This window comes from Oncorhynchus keta, chromosome 5, assembly GCF_023373465.1.
Source record: "Oncorhynchus keta strain PuntledgeMale-10-30-2019 chromosome 5, Oket_V2, whole genome shotgun sequence".
NCBI lineage: Eukaryota > Metazoa > Chordata > Actinopteri > Salmoniformes > Salmonidae > Oncorhynchus > Oncorhynchus keta.
Window position 1 is genome coordinate 14,969,843 of NC_068425.1, and position 17,614 is coordinate 14,987,456.

At 41.5% G+C, this 17,614-nt stretch overlaps 2 protein-coding genes across 3 annotated transcripts in view; both read right to left on the reverse strand.

Annotated features, from left to right (window-relative positions):
* Positions 1–274: 274 nt before the first annotated feature.
* LOC118365373 (glucosidase 2 subunit beta-like) lies at positions 275–7,822 on the reverse strand. Its single transcript, XM_035747539.2, has 18 exons — positions 7,703–7,822; positions 7,158–7,307; positions 6,840–6,956; positions 6,618–6,713; positions 6,446–6,503; positions 6,192–6,309; positions 5,857–5,986; positions 5,479–5,563; positions 5,300–5,378; positions 3,560–3,643; positions 3,225–3,392; positions 3,028–3,118; positions 2,770–2,839; positions 2,477–2,566; positions 2,259–2,333; positions 2,036–2,135; positions 1,638–1,800; positions 275–817 (listed from the first exon to the last, which is right to left on the reverse strand). Exons 2-17 carry the CDS (start codon positions 7,255–7,257, stop codon positions 1,654–1,656), a joined length of 1,608 nt encoding a protein of 535 aa, XP_035603432.1. The 5' UTR covers positions 7,258–7,307; positions 7,703–7,822; the 3' UTR covers positions 275–817; positions 1,638–1,653.
* Positions 7,823–10,471: 2,649 nt separating this feature from the next.
* The window catches only part of LOC118365370 (cAMP-specific 3',5'-cyclic phosphodiesterase 4C-like), an 82,896-nt gene continuing 75,753 nt past the window's right edge, over positions 10,472–17,614 (reverse strand). For both annotated transcript variants that reach the window (XM_052518819.1, XM_052518820.1), the window contains 8 exons: positions 16,402–16,574; positions 14,465–14,563; positions 14,163–14,327; positions 13,907–14,006; positions 13,494–13,648; positions 13,245–13,367; positions 12,929–13,111; positions 10,472–12,718 (listed from right to left, as the gene is read on the reverse strand). In XM_052518819.1, the coding sequence (XP_052374779.1) occupies positions 12,188–12,718; positions 12,929–13,111; positions 13,245–13,367; positions 13,494–13,648; positions 13,907–14,006; positions 14,163–14,327; positions 14,465–14,563; positions 16,402–16,574 (1,529 nt within the window). In that variant the 3' untranslated portion in view covers positions 10,472–12,187. The remainder of the gene's footprint in view (positions 12,719–12,928; positions 13,112–13,244; positions 13,368–13,493; positions 13,649–13,906; positions 14,007–14,162; positions 14,328–14,464; positions 14,564–16,401; positions 16,575–17,614) is intronic.

The window sequence follows — 17,614 nt, forward strand, 5'->3', positions numbered from 1 at the left end:
CGTTGGGGGGGGGGGTTACTCCTATAGGAAAGGAGTCAGTGGTTCTTCTGTTTCTCGACCAACTGTATTTTGTGTCTTATTTATTTAGAAGAGGGGACACAGAGTAACGTTCTTCTTACAACATTTTCCTGGAATGGTAGAACAAATCAAAAGGAGAAAATGATCAAAACAGATCTACTGGCATCAATGTATCAATGTCAGTAGGAAGATATCAAAATCTCATACTTCCAAACATGACCAAATGAACAATGACAAAAATGTAACAAAGAAAATAAACCTTTCAGTTTAGGATATTTATTACTGGGATTTCAGCTGAAGACGCTTGAAGACTTTTTCATGGAATTGTTTAATTATTTGTACTTTACATGCCAGAAAAAATAAAAGGTTACATATCTGAGTGACCCATGTTGTTTTTACAAGATGATATTGAGTGTTGTCGTTTCCAGAGGGTAACAATGCAAAACCATTGATGCGCATAAGACAACCTGCCCACCATCGTCATAATCTACTGTAGTATTGAGCCAACGGAGCACTAAACAATATACTGACTATCCTGCTTAGATACAGTACAACTCGTTGATCGGCAAAGTAGACCATAGGAGAAAATTCTCTCCAATTCATTAAAAAAAAAATTCCATGACAACTTTCTTTAAATCTAATTGAAACACTAACCCTAGACAAACAAGTTAAAGCAACAGACAAGTAGGAGTAAAGAACGAGCAACCATTTTGAATCTTCCAGTTTGTGAAGCCAGAGTGCAGCAGCTGGTTGTTGCAGAGAAGGGTGGGAGGCTAGCATGTAGTCCATAAAGAGAAACCTGAGAGAGAAATTAGTTATTTTCAAGCAGAATTGATAAGAAATCCTCAGAAACAAATGGTTCTGATCGATTGGAAATGTAGCAGTGCCTTACTTCTCATAAATTGTTTGCTTTCCCCGTTGTGAAATTACCAACTTGCCCCTTTTTATGTAAAAATGATTAAATACATGTGCAAGGATGTCCTACCAAGAAAAGACTGTCTCCTTGCACAATGCATGTCTTCCTGTCCCTCTGGCCTGTTAACATCTGTTTCAATGTCTTCTCATTTTCCCACTTGCTTGTGCCTAAGTTGCTAGCTAATTAACACTTAATTTATCATTTTTAACTAGGCAAGTCAAAAAGAGAGACAAATTCTTATTAACAATGGCGGCCGACACTTATTTGCACTGTTTTAATTAAGCTACTCGACCCGATGAGGGAAGTAAACATTATCTAGATTGGCTCGTCCTACTAGGTGGACTTGAATGCCATATATGTCAGATCCTTTTGAAGATCCTGCACAAATACAACTATGTGGGCTGGAGCCAACAGTTGATATAATGATTCTAAGTTAGCTAGTGAGAGCCAAGCTCAAATCAGACATGCAGAGTAGTGATGATTGAAAGACTACATTAAGTTAAAAAATTAATATATTAAAACAATTATAAAATGTAACTTCTCCCCCCCAGGGGTTGTTGTCCATAATTATATGGTACATGATTAAACAATTACCGTGCTAGCCCTAACATGTTGAGTATTTATAAAAAGTTGATATCCACATGTAATTATAAAGTGCTCCACTGCTCTATAGGTCCAATGGGCCTGGCTTGTAGCTAGCTACCTGTTGGTGGGGAGCACTACAGCTCTGTGTGTCCGTGCAGTACTTCGTCCAGGCTGGCTGGCTCCTGGCACACGGCGGGGGAGGTGAACTCCATGAGGTACTCACAGCGACTGGGCTCTGATGTGGATGTCACCACAGTCTCCTTCCCACACGTCAGCTTCACCTGACCCACAGAGAAATATTAACCATTCACTACATTCACAGGACATGTTGTGAGTCAGTAGGGACCTGTACACTTAATGTGCACAGATTGTGTGAATTATCATGCACGTTCCCCCACCCAGCACCGCATGAAATGTGATTTGACTTAATCCACTTCATATGCTCAGCAAATTAGACTGTCATAAAAGGTACAACTTTGGGCTGGGAGGGAAGTGGACTGGAGAAGATAGACTTACTGTGGTGGACCTGTTGGGGCCCTGCCAGCACCCCTGCCCATGGTCATACTTCATCACAGAGTATAAATTCTCTTCAGGACCAGCCCATTGTCCCCACAAGCTACAACAGGGAGAGACCGAGACAGAGAGCATGACCACTAACATTCCTAACAATTTTAGAAGCACCAGTCATTTGAACAGTTAAAGGCTACAGTAAAATGAAGTGAAGAGGAGATTCTCTTACCCAAGGTTGGTCTCTGATCCCCCAAACTTAGGTTTCTGGGAGACCCTATTGAATGGACACAGCCTGTAGATGTACCTGATGAAAAAGAAGAGGGGCAGAGTCTTAAATTTAATCTTTGGGAGACTCAAACAGTTTCACATTCATATAAACAGATTATTTCTCTCACAAAGGCATAGACACACTATGGGTATTTACAAAGACAGATGAAGTATACATACTCGCTTGTGGATAATTCATAGCACTGGCTGTAGAGGTATGCAAATTCTGCACTTGGCCCAAAGTCAAAGCCAATCTCCTTCTCAAGGTTCCTGCAGATCCAAATAAATTGAAGACCACAGATTAATGATCGACTTGCAGACAGGGTATATTCATTTGCATTTTCAAACCTAATAATACAAGCTGCACTTGTATGCCTGTCGAGCATCATCATGAGAGGTTTTTGTGTTGCAAGGACTAACATACAGTGGTTGCCAAAGCCAGCAGAGATTAAGCATTGTGGTTGCAAACTCACTTCATTTGATCATCCACTTCCCGGAGAGCCCTCTCAGCTTCATCAAAATCATCCCTGGCTTTCTGGGCAGCTGAGGAACAAAGACAAAGCACAACCTCAAAAGGACAGACCAATGAGACATACAAACCCACAGCACAGAAAAAATCACAATTCAGATATTTACGCTTAAAATTCTGAACCCCCTACTTTGTATATTCAGACAAACACAAATTGTGTCCCTGTTTAAGGTAGGATTGTAAAACAGATGAATGTATGCACCATCAATAAGGCTCTGGGTCTCTGTGTCGTACGGTGGCATGGACAACTCATCGTCCTCTCTTTTCTCTGGGGTCTGCACAGTGGGAGGGACCTGATAATTAAACACACGTTATGTTACTGGGACAACTGACCACCCAAGCCCTCCAATACTAGCCTAGCTCAGGCCCTTCCCCCCCAATGTGAGGATTTCCAACTACCTTCTCTTCCTCCTCCTCCTCTTCCTCGTGATCATCATCTTCCTCGTCATCCTCCACATCTTCCTCCTCTCCAGCGTATTCCTCTGGGTAGTGGTCATGGTCAGAGACAAAGTCCCTGGACTCCTCCTCCTGGAGAGTCTCCACTGGGGCAGGGGGGTCCAACAGGCCCTGAGACACCCACACATATACCAAATCACACACTTATATAGCCCATTTCTCACAACGTGCTTGACAAAAACCCAACCTAGACAATCAGAGGCTCCAGGATAGACCATTGAACATTCAACTAGGATATGAAATGACTAATAAGAAGTGTTCATAACATAAGTGCTGACCTCTGACAGGTACTTGTCTTTCATGCCGCTCCACACAGTTTCAAATGTTGACGTGTCCACTTTGTCTGCTCCTCCCAGCAATCCCTGTAGGAATGGATTAGGAAATCAGAAAAACGCTAAGAAGTCTATCTCGAAATAATTAAAAAAAAAAAATCTTAAGACGTCTTAACAAGATAAACTAACTGCACTGGCAGATCATATGCTCATTTTAACCTACAAAGGCTCGATACAAGTCAGAATATCTTGATACAAGACAAATGATCTTGATGTATTTTCTGGGCAACTCAAAACAAGTAAATGCAAATGCTTTGAGTAAGCAAGATCATTTTGACTTCATTAATATGTCAACCTCGGTGTGTAAAATAAAAAGGAATTAATGTGAAACTAACTTACAGCAAAAAAAGGTAAAGAAAGCAATCAAATGTTATTTGTTCCCTAGACTTTACTGCAAATGACACTCAAGTCTTGAGGGAAAAAAACACATTAATATTGCAGTCAGCCATAATATAATGCTTGTGACCACACACACACACATCTAAATATTGCACTTGGGGAAAAACATCTTAAAGTAGAAATAGAAAGAAACAACCTGGCATTCTATTAGTGGCCACTATTGTAGACATTGATCAAGTGCACAAGGCTAAATGTGTGCAAATATAATGTTCATCAAGTAAAAAAAAAAACAATGTGCCAGCGCAGCATGAGACCCTTTGTTGGCATAATTGATCTTTCAGGCAGAGTTCACCTGCCATAGTCCTTTTATCCACCATATTGAACAAGTGAGAAAGTGTGTGGTGCTCCTTCCACCTCTAGTGGCATCCAGCTTAAGCCAGCTACACTTGATTAACAAGCAACGCCTCATTTTCACCTAAATATCTTATTCTGAAAATTAACCACATAGTAACTGAAGAGGGAAAACTTTAGTTCACCGATATTAGTTTGTTACATTTCACAGATTGCTAGGGTCCAGTAAGCAACTAACACGTTATAACTTGAGGAACGGCAAGGAGTCGTATAACGTTAACAGTTAATACTATAGTGAATTGGTCAGGTTACTAACGTTAGCTCATCTGATGTTGTAACGCTAGCTGTTGGACTTTATTAGCCAGCTAATTCACCCAATAACCTCAATTATTTGATCAAGTAAGTTGGCTAATGTTGCTCAACATTTCTCTGGGTAGCTAACTGAGAATTCCGTTAGCAAGATCCTTAACAATGCTAACAATACTTGTTCCACCACACTTTCTCCCTCACCTCAAACTTTCCAAATTCCAGTTGTTCAGTTACAGCTCATGAAGTACACTTCGTCACCCCCATCTCCGTGGTCAGGCTTCTCTCCTACCTCTATGATATCGTTCAGGGGACGCGCTGCTGTAAGTTAACTGGCCAACTCCCTTTCCATTCTCTTTCCAGCGAGAGCTTTGATGCTGTAACTAGCAAGTAGTCTTTCCTCTCTTCAGTGGCATGCTGCATTCTGTTATGTGAACGAGTGGCTGAACCTTGGATACAGACAGTATTTCTCCAAACGCACATCACACCGTTCGCATACAGCCAGTAGTTATCCAAAGCCCCAGCCGCCCAAACTTTTCTCATTGGATCTACACGAATCACATGGGTCACCTATTTTGGATTCAAAACAGCAAATTTAGCCAAAACGACACTAGTTTACATCCCTGTAATTTACTAGTGTGATAGAACATCTTCTCTTGACTTGAGGGGGAGGAAGAGGAGACATCTTACCTGAGTCTCTGTTTGTGTCAGAGAGCCATCTGAATCTGGATCCAGCTCTAGGTGGGACTGCAGCTCAGCCACAGAAACACTGGGAATAACAAAATCACCCGTATTAGTCACTCACTGAATCACACCGAAATATCTCTGAATATATCCAACGCTGACAGTTACACACACTACACACTCACTAGCCATCTGCGTCATCATCCAGCTCCAGAAAAGCCTCAGCCATTCTAGTTTTGTCCTTCCCCATACGGATGAGTTCTTTTTGTTCTGAAACAGACAAAATCAAATCACATACAACTTAGAAAAATAAATCTTCAACACGACTTTTGTAATTGACTTCCAAATCAAAGATGTTGAAAAACATATCTGACTGGAGAGACGATTAGCACTGGGCATTTCACAACATTTAACAATCTGTTTTTTAACTATAAGAATATGGTTAAATATCTTGGTTTTACCAAACAGCACAAACAAATACATTGAGAGAATTTATGATAGGTTATAGGCATAGGTTAAAAGCAGAGAGATAATGGCTTCCAGTGTAATAGCAGAGTACTTACCCTCCCAAGACTTCAGGTGGCGCTCTTTAGCCTCTTTCTCTGGATCCTCCGCTGTTTCTTTCACAGTCCTCAGAGCCTCCACCTTCCCCTCCAGACCCTTCTTACTACCCTTCAGCTCAGTCAACTTGCCCTGCACAAACACACAGATGGAAGTATTTACAAAAATACTGTTTGAAACAAACATACATAAGTCTTGTCATTTCATGAACACGTTCAACAGCAAGGATTTATACCAATTGCTCTATATATGAAATAGTCTCTGTATAGACCCTAGCCATTTCCTCTGCCTAACCAACCCCAAATAAATCTACTACCCTATGGCTGAGTAGTCTCACCTGTTTGTCCTCCTGTCCCCTTTTAGCTTCATGTATCAGTTGTTGTTTGAGCAGAAATCCTTCCTTGGTGATCTCAGCCATTATCTGCAGACTCTCCCTCTCCTTGCGCCCCATCTCCCTAGGGGGTCACACAGCCAACACAGTCTTCACACACACACATACTGGAGGAATCGTTCGCCAACACAAAGGCCAATGTTAGTGTTGTAGTGAATATTAAATGTTTGCAGAATGCTGTACGTTTTACGACTGCTCACCTGCAGGTGTTTTGACAAGTGGCACCACTGTTGTACTCGTCTGTCGTGTCACAACAGTCTGAGGAGAGAACACACTTCATCAGCACACAGCAATTACACACACAACCACAAAAAACCCTGAGAGAAAGGGACAACTGATCCACGGAAAAAAATACTGTGACAATGTCCTTACCACAGATGCCGTCGTTGATCCGGGAGGAAGGGATGAAGGTGGGTCTGAAGCCAGCGTTGGTACAGTGAAATCTGCCATTGGGGCAGGCAGCAGTACCTGTGAAAGAAATGCAAAGATATTCTTTACAGTCAAGACCTTAGTGATAACTGTGCACAGTAGTGTGTAGTGTCTTGATAGTGGGTTCAGTCTGGCTTTACTGATGAGAAGTGAGCGATACTGTACCTGGTTCATCCGAGCCATCCCTGCAGTCACAGTAGTCATCGTTGACCCGGTCAAAGGGGATGGTGCTGGAGCCATCCAAACAGGTAAAGGGCTTGTTCTCCTCATAGAACTGTCTCTCTGTCAGGATCATGGGGACAGGTAAGGGTTGGGTACATAAGAGCTCATCTGAGAGACAATGCACACCTACCAGGTTAAAATCCATGCTCACAATGGGATTCTGACAGCTAGAATAGCATAGACTAGGCCTACGTCACTGGCTGTGATAAGAACCATAACGTTATTTGTCTGAACTCGAGTTAGACTCAGATGCCAACTCACTTGATTGTGGTACTCCGCGTGGACGATGGATCTCCACCGCTGTGCCAGTGCCCATGGCCAAAGCCAAGCTCGTCAACAACAGTAGAAGCGCACAAGACATGATGCAGTATCAACTGGGACCAACTACACTTTCAGGAATTCGCGGCGCTCCTGCAAACATAACTCAAGGTAATAGACAAAGTACTTGAACCCAATACAGCTAGTCCTCAGACGCGCCACCATTCACAACATTGAGACAGTCGGCCCCATATGAAACCTCTGATACAATGCGTTAGAACGACATTTTCAGAATCATTTAGTCATAATGCAATACATGTAACGATAGGTAACGTTAACTTAGCAAGTAACTGTTAAGTTAGCTGAAGAAGGTCTACAGTAGCAGCAGCTAGCTATCAGCGGTCTTGATTTAAGGCGGGAAAACTTCCTTTTGAACAATATTTATGAATGTTGTATATGCAATAAAGTATCATGTTCACAATAAAATGCTAAAAACACTTTCACAAACTGTTATTTTCGAAGTAAAAATATGACCAATCATTCATTACCTCTCTTCCGCAATGCTTCAGGAAACGTCTCTGTAGTATTTTCTTCTGATTGGACTAGCTTTTGTATCCGACCTGTGATTGGAGCGCGGTGCATGATGGGTAATGCGTTGGAAGCAGCCATGTCAGAGAGGGTGGAAAATCTCTTTTGGCAATGTTATGTGGATTTGAGGTTGCAGACGTGTCTGTCAAAATACTTAGTATTTTACTTAGTGGTATAAATTACACTTTTCTTTTTTTTGTTGCCTAAAATGACATACCCAAATCTAACTGGCTGTAGCTCAGGACCTGAAGCAAGGATATGCATGTTCTTGGTACCATTTGAAAGGAAACTTTGAAGGTTGTGGAAATGTGAAATTAATGTAGGAGAATATAACACGGCTTGGTTGGGTTGTGTATCGGAGGAGGCATGACTTTCAACCTTCGTCTCTCCGGAGCCCGTACGGGAGTTGTAGCGATGAGACAAGATAGTAGCTACTAAACAATTGGATACCACGAAATTGGGGAGAAAAATGGGTAAATAAAAAAAAAAATAATAATAATAAAATAACCAAATACTACTATAGTACTATTTTACTGGATGACTTTCACTTTTACTTGAGTCATTTTCTATTAAGGAATCTTTAGTTTTACTCAAGTAAGATAATACGGTACTTTTTCCACCACTGAAAACACTTGATAATTATAAGAGAGGTAGCTATGATCAAGGCAAGCCAAATAATTAAATAGCATAACCTGAAACTGTCAGGCTGAAATGAGTCCATCAATTCCTGCAATGGGGCTTATCATATGTATTGAGAATCCTCATGGTGTGCAATGGAAGTCTCTGTAGCCCATTCTTACTAATCGCTTAGATCTTCTTTGATAAACATGTTGGCCTACTCATACATTGATTCTCTCAAAATAAAAATATGGTGTGGAAGCACAGTATTCACATTCACTTTATAAACCACAATAAACCAGACTATTGAAGACCTTGACCTTTTAGTCTACTCCTTTTTTATAATCTCTGATACAATTATTAAGCACACACAGTAGCCTACACAGACAACAAATACAAGCCAGTAGGCTATTTCTCTTTGCTTATATTATGAAAAATCTTCCTTTATTTGTAATTTTAACACACTTTACAGTACCGAACAGTGAAATAAAATAAAAATATACTGATATATAATTGTATTATATAGCTGTTTTCTTATTAAATGCATTTTATTCACAAAATAACACCTCAGTTCTCTCAGAAGAAAACCTTTCATAAAAATAATATAATAAAAAATAACTTGGACACATTTTACACATTACAGCAATATAATTTACAAATATTACAATCATTTCATGGTGTTTTTTCCATTTATATAATTTTCCTAACTTGTCAACAAGTAACACATGGATTAAAGCCCAAATAATTGTTCTTGGAGGGAGTCTAATATGACAAAATTGACCAAGAAGTGGAGGTGGAGCTAATTTCAAAATGACTACGCAATGTCTCTCTCAGAACCTTCTTGTTTTTTACCTCTCGCTTCACCCATACACATCTGTCAATTAGTCACAATCACTCCTACATGGCATATTGATAATGAATAGTTTTCATTGATTATGACTTGAGCAATATGGAATGGTTAAACATGGAATAGCACAATCGAAAAAAACTAAGGTTTAAACCAGGTCCAACGGAACTAGTGAGAGACATAACTACCAAATCTTCCAACAAACACATTCTGTACCCACATATTACTTTAACCACACTGTCTACCCTACAACCTCCCTTGAAATAAAGTTCTGGTAGAAAATATTTTCATTTTTCTGATGATTAATCTAATCCTGATTCATCTAATTAATCTAATAATGAAATTTACACACTTCTGTGTGTGAGAAAAATGATAGCACAAAAGAGAAAGACAGAGGAAAGATGAGGACAGAAAAAGAGAAGGAAAGCGTGATGGTGTGGCCAGTAGTGTTTTACTGATTTAGTTATTTTCTTGTAAATAAAACATGGTTAATTATCAATGATAATGACCTGAATCAATTTCTAATTTTACAATCCAACATTACAAAATATACAAAACAAGCTGTGATAATGCTAATAGTTAAATTATCAATATGTCATTATAGTTTTGTTTCTTGACCATCCATCCACCAGAATGATACAAAAATAAAAACTGTACACAAACTTGTGGTATTTTCCATGGTTTTCTGTTCAATATTTAAAAAGAATGGCAGCAATTCATCAAATGAATAATTTCTTAATAAGAAATGATCGCTACAGTATTGTGTTAAAATGGCAATTAAATATTGATTTGTTTTTATAGCTCATGAAAAAACAAAAAGCCAGATAAACAAAGCCGTATATCTTCAAAGACAGAGGGAAGCTTCATGGGAATCTCCTATTCCAGGTACTGAGACAGTAATGTTGGATTCCCATTCCAACAATTAAAGGCCTGTGCAGTGACACCGCAATGCTGCTCCAGCCAATCACAGAGCTGGACTGGATGGATCTCAGGCCTCTGTTCCATCAGGCACAGGCTGTTCTTTAGACGAGCTACGTTACCGACCAGCAGAAACCAGCTGTTGTTGTTTTTTACCCTGTGAACAAGTCAAATTGAGACCTATTCAAGCTGTGTGCTAATCAATCCCGTGACCATGTCCTCATACAGCCAGGATGGTGACTCTCTCTCTCTCTCTCTCTCTCTCTCTCTCTCTCTCTCTCTCTCTCTCTCTCTCTATATATATATATATATATATATATATATATATATATATATATATATATATATATATATATTGTCCCTGACCATATGTAGATGCTGGGTACATTGTGTATAGACACACAGACACTCACATATAGAGGCATACAGACATGGTATAAATATACTAGGATATTTAGAATTTATCTTATAAATCTACATAGTTGCAGGTATGTATCCTGCATTTGACATTAAGGCAGAAAAGCTTAAAACATAACAAGAATGGCTGTGTGTGACTGTCTGAACAGCCTCCTTTCTGGCCAAGCTCGTTCTTTCGATTCCCTCCAATCCTGAAATCACCCTGACAAAATCCTCTCAGTCTGCCCCGTCAAAGCATCTCTCCTCATCAGATTCCAATCTGTTGCTTTGGTGACAACTGATGCAGTAAGTGAGAAGAGACTGGTGAATAAATACAGTGTGAGTGGGTAAGAGACAGAATGTGAATTTGTGCTGCTGCTGATATTATCCTAATCCTTCAAACATATTTAGCAAAAAACAATAAAAAATAGAAAACAGGCAGAACATATAGTGTAAAGTATCACATGGCTTATCCTCAGACAGTAAAAAAGTAAAATAATTTTCATATGTAAAAACTGGAGAGTCCACAAGCAGCAGGTGTGGTGGTGTGGTGATAGTGACTTCTCCTTATCTACGAGTTCTGAAACGTCTCATCAACTTGAAAAGCAACAAAGGAAGACTTACAGCTGAAAACCTGTCACCACAGAAACATACTGAGCATGTGACACACGCACGCACGCACGCACGCACGCACGCACGCACGCACGCACGCACGCACACACACACACACACACACACACACACACACACACACACACACACACACACACACTAAATCATTAACAGTTACAATAGATATTTGAACAAGAGACAATCTAAAATGAAGACAAAAGCCGACACTCCTGTCCCACGATGCACTGCTTCACGACAGCTCCATGTTTCAGGAGCTGGTGTTTCCAGAAAGGCACACAGCCATCTTGTACCGGTAGCACTTCTTCATAAAGGGAAAATGGGAAAATGGAGGCGGGACCCTCAGGTCCCCTCATCACAGCATCTTCCTTTCTTTATTAAACTTAATCCTCTCTTCTTTTCTCACTCCACTCCTCCTCTATAGATAGATATCTGTAGTCTTCTTTCCGACAGAAATGGAAAATAAGTCACTCACAGAGAGTTCTTGTTGAATTCTAACAAACATGAACTAGTAATACTGACTGACGCTAGTTAATACTCCATATAGAGATGGCTTTTTCCAAAGAGATTTGTTACCCATCAGATTCCTCTAAACACACACACACACACATAGGCACGCGCAAACACACAAACACACACATTCTCGTGTGTTTTTTTCTTCCATGAATCAAAGTGTGTGAGTGAGGTGTGTTTGTGTGTGGAGGTGAGTTTGTGCATGTTTATGTGTGTGTGTTTCAGTTCCAGTGCTACACTGTCTTCAATGGCCCATTATTAATGCTTCTCTATGTTCCTCTTTGTTCTCATAGCAGTTCCTCAAGCATCCACTGGAAGAAACACCTCCAGCTCCAAATCTACAGTTGCTGTGTAAATAGCTTTTCTTTAAGCAATATTATTTGTGTTCCCTTTTTGAAAAATAGATTTAAAGGTCTATTGTCTATGTAGTCTTACTTGATATTGGGTTTTGGCCATCGGAAATAAAGGATGGTAAACAGGGGCGTGTGAATGTGGGGTGTGGCCAGGGAGAGAGGAGCTGAACTCATGTGTCATCAGCTGGTGAGGAGGAGTCTTCCTCCTCCTCGTCCTCCACGGGGCTTGTGTCAGATTGTATCTCCACCCCTGACTGAGCTCGCTGAAGAACTCCCCTCTTCTCCTCCTCCTCCATCCCTAATTCCCCTTCCTCCTCCATGATGTCTCCTTCCCTTTCATCCTTTACCACGTCCTCTCCTTCCCCCTCTTCTTTCTTGTCTTCCTCCTCTCCCTGACTGCAGTCCAGCACCATGTGATTGGGGGTGGTTTTCCCCTCCTCCTCCTCCTCTTCTTCCTCCTCCTGTCCTCCCTCCGTGTCGTCATCCAAGGTGAGCTTGAACTGGAACTTGTCGATGCAGGCGTTGAGCCTCTTGTCTGGGCCGAGGGGGATTGGGGGTGGGGAGATGGGGCTCTGGGGGATGGTGCTCTGGTACCAATCCCTGTTGTCCTCAAGAGTGTCAAGGATGTCCTGGGCATCAGGGTGCACCAGGTCCCCCCACGTCTCCCACAGAGGGTGCACGATGTAGTCGATGAAGCCCACCTACAGCACACAACACCAGGAGAATCAAACACACTAACGAACATAACACTAATAACAAGCACATTATACATGGCTAAGGAATTTGTGTCAGCAACATGAGATGACATTTATAAACATCAATAATTATTAAGAAAGCATATATAAGCATTAAGCTTTTATAATTACTTTGAAAGTGATCCCAACATGTGTGTTGTGTGTATGTTTCCTAACCTGACTCTTCTCCACAGAAGCAGTGTGTTTGTCACACATGGGGCTGATCTCCATGCCTCTCTCCCTCTCCTTGTCCCCCTGTCTAAAGAACTCCTCCATGATGCGCTCAGTCCACTCTCTGTACACGACCAGGGGCTTGGTGGGGTTACTTAGGTCCGCACAGTGCACCATGTTCCTCAGCACCTGCACACACACATAAGGTCAGGTATCACCAGTGCACGGTAGGCGTTGTGAATTTTCTCCAGCTTCAATTTGAGTTTGGAGTACCATTTTTTTCTGCAGGGGATATGTTTAGAGGTCAGAAGGGAAAGCTCACCTGGATGCGATCAGTGTAGTGGTCGAGCAGGAGCACTCCTGAACTGGTCACCTTCTTCGTCTCCACCATGGTCTTCAGATCAGCCAGCAAACTCATGTGCTTGGACATATCTGTCGCCAACACCTTGAGAGGTCAATTAAAGGACGAGGTCAAACAAAAACATGAAACAATATCAGGAAATAACATTTAAATAACTCTTATAAGCAGATCAGCCCATTAGTGGGTGAGTGTGAGTGGCAGGAGCCTCACCATATCGATAACGAGCTTGCGCAGGCTCTGTCTCTGCCTCTTGCTGAGGTTCTGGAAGATGTCACAGTTGTCCTCGTGGAGCAGCTTGAAGCCCACGGCCAGGTGGTGGTTCTCCAGGACAGACTCATCGTTGTACATCAGAGCCAGCTCCGAGTCTGGGGGAAGAGGACAGACAGAACACACCGGGTCAGTACAGAACACATACTAGGTCAGAGCACCTGTAGACACCCCCCACTAGTAACCTTTTCACATTACAGTGCTAACTCTGACATTTTCTTTTTACATTATCAGCTGTGCTACACTGACTAGTAAGCTGAGCTAAACTGATATGTGGTTCAGGGAGCTTTATTCAGTTAAAATGCAGTGTACTGTACAGCGTCCTGTCTCCTCCTTTCTCCATTGTAAGGACTCACTGGTGTTGATGAGGAACTGGTTGGACACGCCAGGATGATCCACATCATGGATGGCAGCAGCAAATAACGCAGCCAGGATCTCCAGATCAGTGAACACAGCCTGACAGAGAGAGAGAGATAGAACATAGTGTAACCAATCACGTTTTAGAACAGCCTACAGGACATGAATGTGCGATGGCAGTTAGAGTGCAGCTGTGTGCTTCAAGTTAGCTGTTGTTAGACATAGGCTCAGTGTGTGGTGATATTTGGTTCTTACGTCCAGAGCCGGTGTGGACAGCAGGACGTGGGTGGACTGTGTGACGTCAGCGGCGTGGAGGCTGTTGTGGTAGGCCACGTTGGCATGGTAGTGGTCCTCCAGGGTCATAACGTAGGTCACGAAGGTGTCGACAGGGATTTGAAACGTCTTCAACAGATCCCTCTCCTACAGGGAAGGAAAACACAGTGTCACGCAAACACTCAGGATCCTATCCACGTATATGAACAGCAAAGTCTACATTAAGTCTATATGACCACTCTTACCAAAAATCTAATGGATTAAAACCACTGCTTCTCACCCACCTGGAAGATGGCGAACATGATGCAGCTGAGAGGCCTATTATTGGAGAACTCAGCCAGACGAAAGATATTAAGGCCCCACTTATTCAAGTCATCCAGCTCCTGGTCAACAGACATCAGAATCAGAAACAGAATCACCTTTCTTTGCCAAGTAAATGTACACATACCCAGAATTTGACTTGACATATGACTCCATTTAATCCCTTCAGAGACCCATCAATAAATGAAATCAATTCATTTTTGTCCACTCTAATGGAGATAGATTTTTTGGGCCGTATCTCTGAGGCCATACATGCCACTGTGTTAAGTCCTGTTGTACCTTTGAGAGGACATTCTGGGGTATTCAATGATATCATGTGGGGCGTGTGACTGTACTTTCTCAAAAGTATGTGGACACCTGCTCTTGTCGAACATCTCATTCCGAAATCATGTGCATTGATATGGAGTTGGTCCCCTCTTTGCTGCTATAACAGCCTCCACTATTCTAGGAAGGTTTTCCACTAGCTGTTGGAACATTGCTGTGGGGACTTGCTTCCATTCAGCCACAAGAGCATTATTAAGGTCGGGCACTGATGTTGGGCGATTAGACCTGGATCGCAGTCGGCATTCCAATTCATCCCAAAAGTGTTCACTGGGGTTGATGTTATGGCTCTGTGCAGGCCAGTCAAGTTCTTCCACACCGATCTCAACAAACCATTTCGGTATGGACCTCGCTTTGTGCACGGAGGCATTGTCATGCTGAAACAGGAAAGGGCCTTCCCCCAACTGTTGCCGCAAAGTTGGAAGCACAGAATCGTCTTGAATGTCATTGTATGCTGTAGTGTTAAGATTTCCTTTCACTGGAACTAAGGGGCCTCGCCCGAACCAAGAAAAACAGCTACAGATCATCATTCCTCCTCCACCAAACTTTACAGTTGGCACTATGCATTAGGGCAGTTAGTGTTCCCCTGACATCCGTCAAACCTAGATTAGTCCGTTGGACTGCCAGATAGTGAAGCGTAAAGCTCGCCAATGGTGGCGAGCTTTACACCATTCCCACCATTCCAGCCGACGCTTGGCATTGTGCATGGTGATCTTAGGCTTGTGTGCAGCCGCTCGGCCATGAAAACCCATTTTATTAAGCTCCAGACTAATAGTTATTATGCTGATGTTGCTTCCAGAGGAAGTTTGGAACTCGGTAGTGTGTTGCAACAGAGGACAGACCATTTTTACACGCTACGTGCTTCAGTACTCAGCAGTCCCGTTCTGTGAGCTTGTGTGGCCTACCACTTTGTGGCTGAGCCATTGTTGCTCCTAGACGTTTCCATTTCACAATATCAGCACTTTCAGTTGACCGGGGCAGCTCTAGCAGGGCAGAAATGGTTGAAAAGGCATCCAAAGACGGTGCCACGTTGAAAGTCACTGAGCTCTTCAGTAAGGCAAGTCTACTGCCAATGTTTGTCTATGGAGATTGCATGGCTATGTGCTCGATTTTTACATACCTGTCAGCAAAGGGTGTGGCTGAAATAGCCAAATCCACTAATTTGAAGGAGTGTCCACATACACTATATATATTAAAGTATTTGTGGAATAGTTTGGTGAGTTTTCAGAGCAGTGTAATATATTTTTTCTCACATTAAATAAGAGCTAAATAAGAGCTTGTGTATAAATATCCTGTATTTTTCACCTACTGTACACATTTACTGTAATGTAAAATTTTACAAATATAATATACACAGCATCATAATATCCACTACAGTGCGCATACAATAAAATAAAATAATAAATAAATGTTGTCAAATGTTTATTTCACTCACAAAAAAGTAATAATTCATAAAGCTTTTTTTCGCTGGGTCTCAGCAGGATATGCCATTTTAAATCATCTTCGAGGTGACTGAGTGTTCATGTGTGAGTATGTGTAAGGGTCCACAGATCCCAGATCCAGTACAGGTATACCGTACCCTGGCCAGTGCATCCTCCTGTTCCGTCTTGACTCCGAAGCGTGGCATGGTGGTGTTGATGGACAGGCTGGAGCTGTGTGTCAGCTTCTTCACTCCACTGATATGACACATGGGCTTGTCCCGGTCCCGCTCCCGCAGGGTCGGAGACGGGATCTCTACCTCATTCTGCTTATCTGGAGGAGACATGGAGGTCAGAGGTTAATTACAATACTTTTGAATGCTTGTTATAAGCACTTTGAGATATCAGCTGATGTAAGAAGGGCTATATAAATACATTTGATTTGATTTGATGCATTTATAACTTCTTATTATAAAGGCTATAGTGTGCTATATCTCTATAGTATGCATCATTACAGGGCTCACTTGTAAAGAGACCTGAGTCTAAATGACTGCCTACACTGTAAACCACAAGGACTTTTTAACTCAAATACTTCTAGTAAATTGAACTTACGAAATCACATTAACTCAATTTAATAAAGATATGACAAACAGCATGCTCTACTGCAGGTTGATTTTTGGGAATTGTTTTTAATATCTGTGTTTTTGCATGTACATTGAGTGATTGATTGATTCATCTTATGCTACACACAGTTAAATAACATACATTTTTCTAAACTAATCCAATCATCTAATTAGATTTTTTGCACCCGTTACAGAAATGTAATGTTGTTCCAATTGAAATGGCTTAGGTAGTCTCCTCACACTGTTCTTAAACCTGGCAGTCATTATGAATGCAGGTTGTGAGTGAATACACAGTTCTACTGTTGGATCGCCTAACTCTGGCTGAATTCCAATAGGAATTACATGTCACTTTGCAAGCCATCATAAAGTGTCTTGCAGGTAGGGTTGCAAAAGTCTGGTATGTTTTCCAGAAATCCGGTTTAGAAGATACCTGGAAATTCTTCAACCTCGATTTTGTTTTGAAAATATGAGATTTTGCAACCTTATTTGCAGGCCTGATGTGGCCTGTCAACAATGAGTTTCAGGCCACTGTATTAGAGTAAATCTAGGCCTCAAAATAAGTCCTTATGAGATATGTAATGTTTAATTATAATGATAACATTCACCTAGGAATTCACTTGGGAAAGGCCATAGGACTGAAAATGAACGAATTCCATAACCATGTCGCTAACAAATACAGCCATGGGTGATGATTCCACAATTCACTCAAAAAGGCAAGGTACACTGGGAAATTATATTGGGGGCGTGGCTT

What these genes read in the sequence shown, in the direction of transcription:
- LOC118365373 (XM_035747539.2), bottom strand. Translation starts at nt 7,257, where the DNA reads ATGTCTTGTGCGCTTCTACTGTTGTTGACGAGCTTGGCTTTGGCCATG. An exon ending in TGACACAAACAGAGACTCAG is followed by an intron (nt 3,644 to 5,299) that starts GTAAGATGTCTC and finishes CCATTCCTACAG; the next exon opens with GGATTGCTGGGAGGAGCAGA. An exon ending in GGATCAGAGACCAACCTTGG is followed by an intron (nt 2,136 to 2,258) that starts GTAAGAGAATCT and finishes TCCCTGTTGTAG; the next exon opens with CTTGTGGGGACAATGGGCTG.